We start from the raw sequence: 16,538 nt of genomic DNA, 5'->3' as shown, positions 1-16,538 counted from the left end.
AAACTTGATAAAATATTAATGAAAAATTAATTTAAATAATGAACCTCATGTTGGAGACACGTGAAGTGGTCCCTTTCAGGAGAATCACCCATATATATTCAAATATAAATATTCATTGGGAAAATTTTGCCGAATCGAACCAACATTTAGTTAACTGTATAGCAATGTATTTATTTGCTTGTTTTAAATTATTTTTCTATCATAATTAAAAAGAATATATTTTTAAATAATTTTTTTAGTTACTAAAAAATAATTTTTTATTATAATATAAAACTATGGAATAAAGAAAATTGTTTTTTTTTAAATGTTTTTATGCGTATAATATAAAATGATTTTGAGAATAAAATTACTTATATTTGTATCGTTAGAAAAAAATACGTATATATGTATATATTTGGTAAAAATATGTGACCTCGTTTATAAGGAGTTCCTTCTTTTTGAGTTCTGAATAAACGGCTACAAGTCTCTTCTAGAGTTTAACGCATTTTTTTGCAACAAGACCTGGTTCTCGAGTGTACTAAACTTTTATACGATTTTCACGTCGCGACGCCCGTCTTGCATCGATTTTCTCATTTTCGAGTCCTTTGGAAACTCTATTTAGCCGTTTTCGTCTGTACTGTATTCTTTTTTTTTCATGTTCCTTGTCTGTCTCTTCATTTCCTCTTCTAACACCCGTAAAACGCACATTTGCGTTTATATTACCTTCATGTATTTCAAAAGCGATTATTTTCAAACTGTTTTCAACATTTTCGATTTGTCTCGTTATTTTTTTTTATCTCTTTTATCACTTTACTATTCTTTAAACTCGACAAGTATGTAGAACATGAAAGAAACAAAATATTCAATTGGTGAAGTTTTGTTTTCAATGTTTTTTTCTTTGTAGAAAGAATTTCACAGATCTTTAAATTTAATTGTTAATTATGTCATTCCTTTAAGGTGCATGTAAAAGAATTGTTAGTGTAATTGAAAAGTTAGTATTTTAATTTTTAGTGAAAGGTTGATAATTTTGTTTTTGTAGAAAGAGTTAAAAAAAAAGTTTGTTGACTTACTTTACTATATTGAAATTTAAGTGAATATTGCATTTGTAAAATTTAATTTGTATGTAATGGAAAAGTTTTTACTATTTGGAAGTTGTTTATACAGTTCGTGAAATGTGAATCGAAGTTTTCTGTCGGGGTTATGATTTATGGATACCTACCTTGCCACAACACGCAAATTCACTTCCGTATCGCTCTTGTTTCGCTTCTTACTTCCGTTTTACAATTTTCTTTTCCTAATCCCTTAGCAACCATTGCACCTCTATATATAATACTTTTGCGTCGTCTGAGAAAAATATTGCGCGAGCGTCTTGGACAGGAGAAAAACGCTTCGTTTTTTCTTCTTTTTATCGAACACCATTAATCTCCCCTATCGAAAAGCCTAGTGAAAATCCGTTCTGAGGAGTACTTAGATTTTCACATTTAACCTCTTCCTAAAGCCTCCTATTCACCCATTTTATACAACCAACAATAATTTTTACCCTCTTTGAGTAATATCTCATGTGATAAAGTATAAGCATATATAGTTGAATTATCCTAATTTACGTATAACTTCAAGATTATACGAAATGGCAGCTTTACTGAAAGAAATCAGTGTTTAAATAAGATTTTAGATTAAATATACACGGCGGATTAATTTTCAGTGATAAATAAGTAGATCATTGCTGTGAAAAAAAAGCTAAAATTTTTGTGTTCTCTTTTATTAAAACTATATTTTCAATAGGAAATGGCTTTAGGAAAAATTTTGTAATGACAAAATATCGCGTCCAAAATGTATGACCATTTATTTAGGCATTATTAGAAATTTTAATTTTTTCTTAATTCAAAATGGCAAAATGTTTTTTTGTTTTATTCAAAAACTTAAAAAACTCCCAATTATAAATATTATTAGACAAATTCATCGACTTTTCAAAAATTAGGTCGCCATATTGGATCCGCCATTTTGAATTCTGAAAAACGAACATCAAATTCAAATTCAGCGACCCCAAAAATCGTCGAGAAACGAATAAAAAACGAAGAAACAAAAAGCAATGAAGAGAAAAATGAAAAAAAGAGATCCAACATTAGAGGAACTTTTGTTGTGTGAATAAACAATCGATAATGGACACTGGAATTTCGCAATCACAGTAATTTTGTTATCACATCTGGACAGATGGTAAAATGCAGAGTGGGCTTATATTCACAGTGTGAAATTTTCCGTATAAAAGCACTTGCATCTACTCATAAGCAGTATCCATAGTTATAGCAGTAAAGTAGGGTCCATATCCCCTTTGTAGAAACGGCTGTTTACTTAGCCCAGTGCACCTCGTTTTCTATCCTAATGTCTACTCGAATAACATCAGACACACGATATTCTCTCTCTCTCTCCCTCTCTTGTATTAGTGAGTGTGCGAGATAATCCGAAAATCCAGCTCTTATAACGCACGTGACATGCATCGCGTGAATTTCATACGTGAAATGTAAATTTTCGTAAAACTAGAGAGCTCATTCTTTCTCTCTGTTTCTCATACACATACCAAGCGGGTAGAAACCGCAACTTTGATTTATCTTTTCGTTGAAATCTTGAAATTTATTATCTGATTACAATTTTCTCTCGTCCCTTGACATTCATTAATGGTAGTTTGTAATAAATTTTAACTAAAGTATATACATTGTGTTATGAGCGAAAAAAATGTAACAATGCCATTAAAAGATAAAGTTTGTAATGTTTAAAAATTAAATATATTTTTTTTTAAATTCACTTTTATAGTTGTTTAATTTTGAAATTTCAATTTTGCTTATTAGAATATATTGTGTCGCGTTAATACTTTTCATGGAGTCTCATATTTCTAAAAAAAACTGCATACAAAGGTTTAAAACATATGGCTCTAGTTTACTGAGAAAAAAAGTTCTTTGTACACTTGGTTGTCGAGTCTATTCAACTGTCATTTTTGACTAGTTCTTTCTTAACTTTCGACTAAATGAGTTGGTTAGGGATGTAATATTGGAAATTTTAAATCTACAGGGTCCTGATTTCCTGGGATGAAAAAACTTGTTACTCGATAGTTTTTTGGGTTGATTATTTGACTGATTATATCAATCTAAAATCAGTTTTTAAAAATTCACAATGACGGATCTAATATGTCGGAAACTGAATTAAAAAAATTAATAGATTTGAATGAAACATGGTATTCATAGGTTTTCTGAGGTTGCTGATAACAAATATGAAGTCAGTTTTCAAAAATTCAAAATGGCGAATCCAATATGGCGGACATTAAATTTTTAAAATTATTAGATTTTAACGAAACCTGTTACTTGAGAGTTATGATGATTGATCTAAAATATCGATAGAATTTTAAATAAATAATTGAAATGAAAATAAAAAGGTATCATCCAGTCCAGTATGTTAAGATTTTTGAAGTAAGTTATTCAAAATTTCATGTAGATTTTCCAGAAAATAAAATGTCAGTTAATTAACTCTTGGAAAACTTGATTTATAAAAATGTTTACGATCATTATTTGCGATTCTGAAAAAGATGAGATATAAAATATGATACATTTGATTCAAAAATTCTTTTTATACATCAATTTTTTAAATTTAAAATAAAGTTTTTGATAACTGATTCTATATTCATAATCAGATATACCCTAAAAACCTTTAAAAACTGTATTTCATTAAAATCCATTCATTTTTTAACTTTACTGTCCGCCATATTAAATCCGCCATTTTGAATTTTCGAAAATTGACTTCAGATTCGTAATTATTTGCTGCATTACTACTTATACAGTAATTGTCATTTTTAAATGAAGAATTTTAGTTAAAAACACTAAAGAAATTGAATTTTGGAGAAGTTACAAATTATTGCGGAAATTCAATTATTTTCAAAAGTATAATAGAATTTTTCGCAAAAATTCAATTATGTTTAAAAATTTTTTAAAACTCACTTCAAAATTCAATTAAATGATTTTCAATATCTACTATTTTAATAATAGGGGATATATATTTATATTTAATTAATAGGGGATATAATATTTCCCAAAAGAAATCAATTATTTAAAAAAAAAATTTAATAAAATTCTCCGCAAAAATTTCATTATTTTTACAAATAATAAAAATTTTACAGGAGTTCTATTATAATTACAAATTTTTTTATAAATTTCTCGGCAATAATTCAATTCTTCTCATAAATAATAAAATTCTTTTTAGGAATTCAATTATTTTCATAAATAATAAATCTCATCACAGAATTTCAATTATATTTAATACAATTTTAGTTGAATTCCTCGAAAAATGTACCTAAATATTCTTAAAAATTTTATTAAAATTCGTCGAAATAATTCAATTTTTTAAAAATTGTTGATAAAATTCTTTATAAGAATTCAATTTTAAGAAATATTTAGTTATTCAATAAATTATTTATTTTTGTATTTAAATAATTTAATTCTCGTAGAATTTTTTAATAAAATTGATTTAAAAATTATTTTCAGTTAAAATATTAGATAATTGAATATATAGCATGAAGGTATTTAGAAATAATTTAATTTTGAAAAGGTTTTAAATTAAAATCTTCGAAACTTTAAATTTTTCATAGTTTTAACTATAACAATTATGTAGAAGAGTAAGAATTCCTGAAGTGTAACAGCAAATTTTGAGATTTACTGTATTTACTTGGAAATACATAAAAATGAAACATAATTATGAGTTAATTAAATGCCTTAAAGAATTTTTAAAAAAAATTAAATTTCACTTTGTTATAAACAATTGAAGTTTTTTGCAGTGTTTTATTAAAAAATTAATATCTCGAAACAGAATAAACGAATCGTTATAAAATTTAGTATGTATACTCAGAAAATGATGTAGTTTCAAATGAAATAATTACAAAATTAAATTGTTTAATTTTTGTAATTGTTATTGCAAATTTAATTGTTTATTTGTAAAATAAACAATGTTCTTAACGTCGTAGGAAGTTCGTTCAAATTTCATCGTAAAGGCTTTCTTATAATATAACGATTCAATACCAGTTTTGAAATTTGGTGTCCCGCAATTAGGAACAAAGTTATGAATTTTTTTCTGCCGGGCGACACGTTTGTTTACCGCGCGGCATGTCCACCGTTACCGCCGCCACAGTGGGGCCAAATGTACTTTTTGTGTCAAAATCAGTTTAGAGGTCACAATTTTCATTCAAATTAAACAATTTTTTTTAAATCTTCGTTACTAAATTCTTTATTGATTCCTCCAGGCCGATTTTTTAATTTTTTTTTATTTATATTTATTTGTTTATAACAAAGTATGAAAAAGTCAATATGTTGCTATAAAATAAAGTTTTTAACATTAAAAAAATTTTTTAGTACATTAGAAATCATGTTTTAGTATTCCTGAAGTAAAATTTTTTATATAATTACACTTTTATTAAATAAACAACACGCTAATTAATTAACTTTTGCAAAAAAGAACATTATTGAATAAAATTCAATTTGTAGCATATTTCTTCGAGTTTTTTACCCGAAATTTAATGCGTAATTAACATATAAACATGCAGTATTAATTTAATAAATTTTTAAAATGTTTAAACAATTTTTTATTGTTAATTGTATATTTTTTCAACATGAACCAACAAAATTTTATTTTTTTACATTTCTCAACATTTTACGCAGGAAATAATTAAATACAAAAATAAAAGGTATTGTGTAAATATTTAACAATTGTTTAAACAAATTAATTGTTTTTTGGTAAATTTTATTTTAAAAAAATTAAAATTTTGATTTCTTTTTATTTCTGAAATTTTTTCTATTAAAATGAACTAAACTCAAAAGTATGGCTTGCAAATGCTAATTTTTATACCTAATTATTTAAACAAATTATTAGTATTTTTAACTTTCAATAGAATCCACATACTAAATTACATTTTACCTTGATTTCTAAAATATTTTATTAAGAAATTGTAAGAATATGTAACTATGAAAATAACTTCCTTATATCTAATTTCAAATTTGTTTAAATATTTAAGTATAAAAATTAGCATTTGCAAGCCATACTTTTGAGTTTAATTCATTTAAATAGAAAAAATTTCAGAAATAAAAAGAAATCAAAATTTTAATTTTTTTAAAATAAAATTTACCAAAAAACAATTAATTTGTTTAAACAATTGTTAAATATTTACACAATACCTTTTATTTTTGTATTTAATTATTTCCTGCGTAAAATGTTGAGAAATGTAAAAAAATAAAATTTTGTTGGTTCATGTTGAAAAAATATACAATTAACAATAAAAAATTGTTTAAACATTTTAAAAATTTATTAAATTAATACTGCATGTTTATATGTTAATTACGCATTAAATTTCGGGTAAAAAACTCGAAGAAATATGCTACAAATTGAATTTTATCCAATAATGTTCTTTTTTGCAAAAGTTAATTAATTAGCGTGTTGTTTATTTAATAAAAGTGTAATTATATAAAAAATTTTACTTCAGGAATACTAAAACATGATTTCTAATGTACTAAAAAATTTTTTTAATGTTAAAAACTTTATTTTATAGCAACATATTGACTTTTTCATACTTTGTTATAAACAAATAAATATAAATAAAAAAAAATTAAAAAATCGGCCTGGAGGAATCAATAAAGAATTTAGTAACGAAGATTTAAAAAAAAATTGTTTAATTTGAATGAAAATTGTGACCTCTAAACTGATTTTGACACAAAAAGTACATTTGGCCCCACTGTGGCGGCGGTAACGGTGGACATGCCGCGCGGTAAACAAACGTGTCGCCCGGCAGAAAAAAATTCATAACTTTGTTCCTAATTGCGGGACACCAAATTTCAAAACTGGTATTGAATCGTGTTGGAAATTGAATTACCCGCGATTTGGAACTCGGTGGACTTCGAAAGTATTCGGTCGTTTACGGAGATTGTGTGTTCCTCGCAGTGTAGGGGGAGCTCAGTTCGGCTTTTTTTGGTTTGCTCTCTCATGGTGGTTTATGGTCTAACAATGTTTTAATTCAATTTTAAGTGGAAAATGTGAACTTTATGGACTCGGACTTCTTTCGTGTTTAATCTCTTTTTTTTACTTTAATATGTGATGATTTTGTGTATGGATTGGAGCCAAATTGTTGATTAAAAATAAATCAGCGTTTTATGTAAGAATTCGCCTCGTGTTCACTTCCTGACGCGCTTTTTTCAGAGCCATTATTCTAACATTTTGGTGCCACCTGTGAGGTATTTTGACTTCACAAGACCTTTTGTGACTTGTGGTGCGTTTAGGACAGTGAAAACTCGAATTTCGTGAATTTTGCACTTGAACTTTTGCCTGTGGACGCGCGCGGATGTTTCAGTGGAGCTTTGAATACAGCAGTGTTTCGGTTGTGAGTGGCGCCTGTAAATTGAAGGTGGACTACTGGCATTGGATCTCACTTTCTTTGTTTTGACAACTTGGATAGGAGAAGTGTATTTCCTCATTTTGTGTATGCACGACGTATTTAGTACGGCGTCCTATTTTTTCGAGGTTAGAATTTTCGAACGTTTTTGTGTTGTAAAGTCGTGGAGATTTCGGGAGTTTCCGTCGCACTTCGGTTTCCGAACTACTCGACAGCTGAGGAGAGTGTACGTGCGCGCGACTATCATTATTATTATTACAATTCGCTTATTATTATTCGCTTTCAAACAGACAATTTATTCAAATAATTTTGCTTTCGGTTAATTTTGACTTTTTGGAAATTATGGCTGAACTTAACATTCGCGAAACCGCGCGACGTGGATTGCGACGTTTTTTCGAGCGTGTTACCGAGGAAGAATTTGAACTTGACAGGTTTGAGTTGGAAGAATTGCTCCCAGCTATCGAACAACATTGGAATAATTTCAGGACAGCGCACACACACTTAGTGTCAATTTCTACAGACGAAGCGGCGATAGTAGCTCACGAACAATTCTTTGAACAATCAGAGGCTCACTTTATCAGTGCGAAAGCAGCGATTCGTCGATTACTTGCAAGGAATGCAACTAACCCTACACCGGAAGTGCAAGCAGAGCATCCTCGAGTTGATTTAAAATTGGATCCACTAGTGATACCCAAATTTGACGGTTCACTTCACAATTGGCTAGCCTTTAAGGATGCATTTACGACATTAGTGCAAAATGTGGACTACCCCGAGGCATACAAACTTGGCAAACTTCGTCAAACAGTGAGTGTCGAGACAGTGCCGCTTATTGGTGGTTTATATACAGGGGGTTACGCGGAAGTGTGGAAGGCAATATGTGATCGTTATGACAGTCCGAAACAGTTGGCGGAAATTCATGTTTCGAGATTTTTAAACATGAAGATGGTTAGTGAGGAAACTTCGAAAGCACTATTATTAGTTGTGGATACAGTGCAAGAATCATTGCGAGCGCTTCGTGTAATGGAACTTCCGGTAGATCAGTGGGATGCATTAACAGTTCCGATAGTAATGTCGAAATTACCTTCTTTGACGCAACGCGAGTGGGGAATGGCATGTTCGTCAAATGAAATTCCAAAATTACAGGACTTACTTAAATTCTTGGAGAAAAGAGCACATAGTCTATCTTCCCAGGCAGTACAGGGAATAAAACGACCGGTTGCCCCTCAAAATTCAGCGCAACAGAGACAAACAGGACAACCCGGGCAGCGTTTGGTGAGGACAAATTTAGTGGTAAAGGATGAACTCGGTTGTCCCTATTGTCACGGACCACATAGGATTACCCGATGCTCAAAACTATCAACAATGTCACCCAGTCAGAGGTTCAGCGAGCTCAAGAATTCCAATCTCTGCTTTAATTGTCTTAAACCGGGTCACTCCTCCAGGGATTGTGGATCTGGAGGATGTCGAGTGTGTGGTAAGAGACATCATACTATGTTTTGTAGGGATTCGCAATCGCCCATGATTACAGACGGCAATAAACAGGCAGAGAGCAATTTGTCATTACCAGAAGGCCAAGGTTTTGCACAAGCTGTTTCGAGGGGCCCTCCAAGATCTTGACAACAACAGACTGTGAAGACAATGACTATTCAGAATTCTTCAATGGTTTTATTGGCAACAGCGATCGTGATGGCAACAAGTGATAATTTGGAACAACATGTAGCGAGAGTTTTATGTGATCCTGGTTCGCAGATCAGTTTGATAACAGAACGTTTGGCAAATTCTCTACACCTACGAAGGACACGGTGCGAAGTGGAAGTGGAAGGTGTTGGTGCGTCTGTAAACACGCGGACAAAGGGTCTTGTAAGTGTGCAACTTCATTCTACTCATCACGATTTTTCAATGACTTTGATTGCTTTAGTTATTCCGACAATAACGTCAATTACTCCGACTCTGCGCGTCAATTGCAAGCAATGGAAACACCTTACGAATTTAAACCTGGCTGATCCAAATTTTGGAATACCTAGTGGTATTGACATCCTTCTCGGAGCAGATTCGTGGGGTCTCATTGTCGAGGCCGATTTAATCCGAGGAAAATCGAATGAGGAACCCTTTGCTCAACGAACTAAATTTGGTTGGGTGGTATTTGGTCCCACTTCACAAATCTCAGCGAATCATAGTACTCAAAAAACTTTCAATGTTTATGTCAAAGAGGATGATGACAATCTAAGTGACTTGCTTCAAGCCTTTTGGAAATTGTAGGAGGTACCTGAGGGAAACCACGTCAACGATAATGATTGCGAGCTTTTATTCTCAACTACTTTCAAACGAACTTCAAATGGAAGGTACTGTGTCAACATTCCTTTCCGCAGTGATGCCTTGGCCTTGGGAGGATCTTATCGGCAAGCTTTACGACAATTTTATTCAATGGAACGACGCATGACGACTGATGAGGAGTTTCGTGCAAATTATCTGTCCTTTATGAGGGAGTATTTGGCCTTGGATCATATGGAACCCTGTGATCAACCTGGAGATCATGAAAATTGTTATTATATCCCACATCATGCTGTGATAGTTAAATTTCGAGTGGTATTCAACGCTTCCGCGCGAACTACAACCGGCGTATCCCTCAATGATATTCAGCTTGTTGGACCAACGCTCCAGGAGTCGCTTCTAAACATCATTTTTCGATTTCGACGCTACAGAATCGCACTCAACGCAGACATCGAGAAAATGTTTAGGCAAACACTTATAACACCTGAGCATCGAGATTTTCAACGCATCGTTTGGCGAGAGTCTCCCGAGGAACCAATTGGAATCTATCGTCTGAAAACCGTGACATACGGAATGGCCAGTAGTCCCTACTTAGCAGTGCGTGCTTTGAATCAATGTGCAAATGACAACTTTCATCAAGTGGCTGATCCCATCCGGGCAGAAATTGCTAGACAAGCTATTCTCGATTCATTTTATGTAGACGACTTCCTGACCAGTGCCAGAACGACGACACTTGCCGTACAGTTGTCTAAAGATGTGTCAACGATTCTTTCTGCTGGACAATTGAATCTGCGCAAGTGGAATTCCAATGACCCTGCGGTAATTGAACAAATCACTGGAGAAGCTGCATCACCTGTGCCTTTGACAGTCAACAGTGTTTGCACTTCAGTTCTTGGCTTACTCTGGGATCCTGTAACGGATGAGCTTCTCTACAGTATAGACTTTCCACAGTGCAACGATCAACCAACGAAACGACGTGTCCTCAGTGCAATAGCGCGATTATTCGATCCAACAGGATTGGTGGCACCTGTCATTATCACTGCAAAAATCTTCATCCAGAGCTTGTGGTTATCGGGTATTGATTGGGACACACCCCTTCCAGAAGATTTGGCAAAGGAGTGGAACATTTTTTGCAATGGACTTTCTGAACTACAACATCTGCGTGTTCCAAGGTGGGTGGGAATGGAAGAAACAGAACAAACTACGTTTTATGGTTTTTGTGACGCTAGTACTCGCGCTTACGCAGCAGTGATTTACACTCGCACTGTTGACGAAAATGGACAAGTCAAAATTGGATTGTTAACAGCAAAAACGAAAGTGGCTCCAAAGAAGGGAGCAACTATTCCACGATTAGAACTCTGCGCAGCTCAGCTATTGGCATCAACTTGGGACAACGTGCGTACATCTTTGCGCATACAGGATACATCTTGCTTTTTATGGTCCGATTCTAGGATTGTTCTTTGTTGGCTGAATAAGCAGCCTTCCCAACTCAAGCCGTATGTCGCTAATAGAGTACGGCAAATACAGTCATTGACAATTCCATCACAGTGGCATCATGTTCGCACAACTGAGAACCCAGCAGACTGCGCCAGCCGAGGACTGAAAGCAACAGATCTCCTGAAACATAAATTATGGTGGCAAGGTCCTCAGTGGCTGAACAGTGGTTTTCCGGAGCAAGAAGAATCTACACAACCTTCTGTGTCCGATCTTATCGATGTTCAAGAAGAGGAAAGGATTTCTGTGCTGATGGCAGTCACACATTCACACACCCTATCAATCACGACTCGTCAATTGGACGGAGAGCTAATTCCACTCATCACACGATTCAGTAATTTACGACGCCTTTTGGGAACAATGGCATTGGTGCGGCGTTGGAGCCCATCCCGAAAACATCTTTTACATCAGTCGATTATCAGCGCAAGAGAATTGGATACGGCATTGGATCATTTGATTCGAGTTGAACAGAGCCAGGCATTCAGTGTGGAACTTAATGCCTTACGAAAAAATCTTCCTCTTCCCTCTACTAGTCGATTGGCTTCGCTTAATCCGTATGTGGATGATACAAGAATTTTACGCCTTGGTGGTAGAATTCGCAACGCCTCGCTTCCAGTCGGCAGCAGATTCCCGATCATTCTTCCAAAGGACGGATTATTGGCTAAACTTCTCATTCAACAATCCCACATTGACACATTGCATGGTGGAGCACAACTTATGCTTCAAAATCTACGTTCACGATACTGGATTTTACAAGCTCGTCAAGCAGCAAAAAGGTGTATCAATCAGTGTATAATTTGTCGACGATTTCGAGGTCAAACAATCACTCAACAAATGGCCCCACTTCCAGGAGTTCGAGTGGGTGAGGATGGATCGCAGCTCCAGCCCTTTTTCGCATCAGGACTCGATTACTGTGGACCGTTTACATTACGCGTGGGTGGTCCGCGATCCAAGATTACGAGCAAAACTTACCTGGCAATTTTTGTTTGCATGACAACCAAAGCGACCCACATCGAGGTCGTCTTGGATCTGTCATCGCAAGCCTTTCTGGACGCATTCACTCGCTTTACTAGTCGAAGAGGTATTCCGCGCAAGTTATTTAGTGATAACGCTACCACATTCGTCGGTGCTAACCGCATACTTCAGGAGGATTTAGCGCAATGGCAGTCTGAGCAGAATCAACAAAAATTGGCGAATCTTGGAACAACTTGGCAGTTTATCTCACCTGGTTCACCACACCAGGGTGGCTTGTGGGAAGCGGCGGTGAAATCTGCCAAGAAACATTTAATAAAACTTATTGGAAATCAGGTACTCCGCTTTGAGCAGTGGCAAACCCTAGCGGCGCGAATTGAAGCCTGTCTTAATTCTCGCCCAATCACTCCCTTGACCGATGATCCGGAAGACAGAATCGCATTAAGTCCCGGCGACTTTCTTATTGGCAGACCACTCCTTGCAGTTCCAGAACCTGATGTCACGAATCTCCCTGTAAATCATCTAAAACAATGGCAATGGCTGAGACAACTGCAACAGCAATTTTGGAAGCGTTGGCACGATGAATATCTGGCAACCTTACAATTACGGGGCAAGTGGAAAAATCGTATCACCAATCTACAGGTCGGAGATGTGGTTCTCGTTCGTCATGAGAACCTTCCACCTACTCAATGGCGGCTTGGGAGAGTGGAAACAATTTATCCTGGCAAGGACGGTCTTGTACGCAATGCTACAATTAGGACAGCACATGGAACCTATACCAGAGCAGTTCAACGCTTGTGTCCTTTACTAACTAATTTCGAGCCCATCGGCTCGACCGGGCAGGATGTTGGAAATTGAATTACCCGCGATTTGGAACTCGGTGGACTTCGAAAGTATTCGGTCGTTTACGGAGATTGTGTGTTCCTCGCAGTGTAGGGGGAGCTCAGTTCGGCTTTTTTTGGTTTGCTCTCTCATGGTGGTTTATGGTCTAACAATGTTTTAATTCAATTTTAAGTGGAAAATGTGAACTTTATGGACTCGGACTTCTTTCGTGTTTAATCTCTTTTTTTTACTTTAATATGTGATGATTTTGTGTATGGATTGGAGCCAAATTGTTGATTAAAAATAAATCAGCGTTTTATATAAGAATTCGCCTCGTGTTCACTTCCTGACGCGCTTTTTTCAGAGCCATTATTCTAACAAATCGTTATATTATAAGAAAGCCTTTACGATGAAATTTGAACGAACTTCCTACGACGTTAAGAACATTGTTTATTTTACAAATAAACAATTAAATTTGCAATAACAATTACAAAAATTAAACAATTTAATTTTGTAATTATTTCATTTGAAACTACATCATTTTCTGAGTATACATACTAAATTTTATAACGATTCGTTTATTCTGTTTCGAGATATTAATTTTTTAATAAAACACTGCAAAAAACTTCAATTGTTTATAACAAAGTGAAATTTAATTTTTTTTTAAAATTCTTTAAGGCATTTAATTAACTCATAATTATGTTTCATTTTTATGTATCACCAAGTAAATACAGTAAATCTTAAAATTTGCTGTTACACCTCAGGAATTCTTACTCAGAATTAATTTTTTTGAAAAAGTTTTTTAATTTTGTTTTGAAATTACTTAAAGTTTTTATTTTCTAATTATATATTTGATTGGAGAATTTTCGAATAATCGAAATTACGTAAAATTGAATTGTAAACAAACGGATTTAAAAATTCTCAAAGAACTTTTTTAAAAAAAAGTAAAATTATTTGATTTAATAAGAAGAATTTTTGATGTATGTGAAGTTAGCCCCCCACTTTCAAAAAAATTAAATTTTTTTTAGAGTTCTGACTTCCTCTACAATAGTTCTAGAGTTCCTGATAGTTTTTAGAAATAGTTCCGGCGATTAAATGGTAAAAAACAGGTTTTTTCATAATGGGGGGCTAACTTCACGCAGCCCCCCACTATTGAAAAAATGGATTTATTATTAGAGTTCTGAGTAGCTATAAGAGAGTTCTAGAGTTCCCTACAGTTTATTTCAATAGTTCTCATAATCCAAAATCATAAAAAAAATAATTGAAAATTCCAGAATTTTTCAAAAAAATTAAAATTTTACGAAAAAAGAGTTCTGATCAGAGTTCTGTTAGCCCCCCATCGAGATAGATAAAAAACATTTATAACAATTTTTTCAAAGGCGAAAAACTACTAAACTACAAAAGTCTGAAAATTACAAAAAAAATTTTTATCATAAATTAAGAGTTCCATGAGTTCTAATCAGAGTTCTGTTAGCCCCCGATAGTGTTTGACAAAAAACCTTAATAACAATTTTTTCAAAACCCAAAAACTACTAAACTACAAGAGTTTGAATTTTCAAAAAAATTTGATCTTTTATATTTTGAGAGTTCCATGAGTTCTGATCAGAGTTCTGTTAGCCCCCGATAGTGTTCGACAAAAAACCTTAATAACAATTTTTTCAAAACTCAAAAACTACTGAACTACGAGACTTTGAATTATCAAAAAAAAAAAATTTATTAGAAATTGAGAGTTCCATGAGTTCTGATTGGAGTTCTGTCAGCCCCTCATCAAAATTAATAAAAAATCTATATTGCAATTTTGTCAAAACTTAAAAACTACTGAACTACAAGACTTTGAATTTAAAAAAAAATTTATCATAAATTGAGAGTTCCATGAGTTCAGTCATGTAAAGTTAATACTACTTTTTAAAAAAATCAAAAATTTTACAAGAGTTCTGGGTACTTTAGCAATAGTTCTAGAGTTCTCTAACGATTATTTAAATAGTTCTGATGATTAAGGGGTCTTGTAACTTTTTTAGCACTAAAATCGGATGATTTTAAAAAATTTTTTGCTCATAAGTTTTAAAATATAATTGATCGAAAGTTTTTACATGTCATTGTGTATGTTAAGAAGTTTTAAAAAAAGGATTTCAGATTGGAAAAAATATATATACCTTCCTTCTACAGAGGGCTCTTTGTCTACTGGTAAAAATTACTTTCAATTACGGTTGTCTATGTAGCTCATAGCAGAATCATTAAAAATAAAAAAATCGAACATAATTTTAAAATAGATGACTTAATACAGGACCTAAACCTCGAAATACTTAAAAATATCAAAAATTAAGAAAATGGCAAGCTTTTGAATCTAAGAATCTGAAAAAACACAATTTTTTTTAACATAAATGATACACAAAAAGTGTAATTTTGTACATTAGTAGTAAATAAGAGGTTTAGGTCCTGTATTAAGTCGTCCATTTTGAAATAAAATTTGATTTTTTGATTTTAGACGATTCTGCTATGAGCTACAATGACAACCAATAATTTTTACCAGTGACCAAAGCGCCCTCTGTAGAAAGAAGATACTTAAGTTTTTTCAAATATGAAATTCTTTTTTTAAGACTTCCTAACATACACAATGATATGTAAAAACTTTTGATCAATTATATTTTAAAACTTAAGAGCAAAAAATTTTTTAAAAACTTCCGATTTTAATGCCTAAAGAAGTTACAAGACCCCTTAACAATAAAAAAAGCGACAATGAAAAATCATAGTGCTAACTTTGCATAGCACTATGATGTTTGCAAAAAAGAGTTCTGACCTAATATTATGAAAAAGAATAAAGAGTTCTAGAGTTCTCTACCAAAGAAAACAAGAGTTCTGCAAAATTTCAAAAGTTATTAACAAATTAAAAAAGTTATGAAAATAATATTCTGCGAGTTCTGAATAGAGTTCTGGCATTGTTGCAAAGAGTTTTACAAGTATATCTCATAAAATTTTGTTCTAAATCCAAAATCAAAAATGTTACGGGACATTGAAGTTTTCAAAAAACTTCAAAATTTTAAAATTCAGAGTTCTGAGAGTTCTGGAATCGTCATAAAGAGTTGTATAAGTATTTCTAATGACATTTTGTTCTAAATCCAAAATCAAAAAATTACAGAACTTTGAAATATTAAAAAAATTTAAAACTTCAAAGTTCTGAGAGTTCTGATTAGAGTTCTAGCATCATTGCGAAGAGTTCTAGAAGCAACTCTGATGACATTTTTCTCTAAGCCCAAAATCAAAAAAATTACAGGATTTTGAAATTTTTTTAAAATTTCAATGTCCCGTAACTTTTTTGATTTTTTGATTTAGAACAAAATGTCATTAGAAATACTTATAGAACTCTTTATTACGATGCCAGAAATCTTTTCAGAACTATCAGAACTCTGAAATTTAAAATTTTTTGAAAACTTGAATGTCCCGTAACATTTTTTTTTTATTTTAGGACAAAATGTCATTAGAAAATAGAAATACTTATAGAACTCTTTATGACGATGCCAGAACTCTTTTCAGAACTCTCAGAACTTTGAAGTTTTAAATTTTTTGAATATTTCAAAGTTCTGTAATT

General features: G+C 32.7%; 2 protein-coding genes across 6 annotated transcripts in view; both read left to right on the top strand.

Annotated features, from left to right (window-relative positions):
- LOC122509101 (protein-tyrosine sulfotransferase) overlaps positions 1–16,538 on the top strand; it is a 363,218-nt gene that overhangs the window by 14,419 nt on the left and 332,261 nt on the right. The gene's annotated exons all lie outside the window — the stretch shown is intronic.
- LOC122509222 lies at positions 9,032–12,988 on the top strand. Its single transcript, XM_043623088.1, has 2 exons — positions 9,032–9,532; positions 9,653–12,988. The coding sequence occupies exons 1-2, from the start codon at positions 9,032–9,034 to the stop codon at positions 12,986–12,988; spliced, it is 3,837 nt and encodes a 1,278-aa protein (XP_043479023.1).

Source organism: Leptopilina heterotoma, unplaced genomic scaffold (assembly GCF_015476425.1).
Source record: "Leptopilina heterotoma isolate Lh14 unplaced genomic scaffold, ASM1547642v1 Lhet_6, whole genome shotgun sequence".
NCBI lineage: Eukaryota > Metazoa > Arthropoda > Insecta > Hymenoptera > Figitidae > Leptopilina > Leptopilina heterotoma.
Note: the sequence above shows the minus strand (reverse complement) of the source record. Positions and strands in the feature narration are given on the sequence as shown.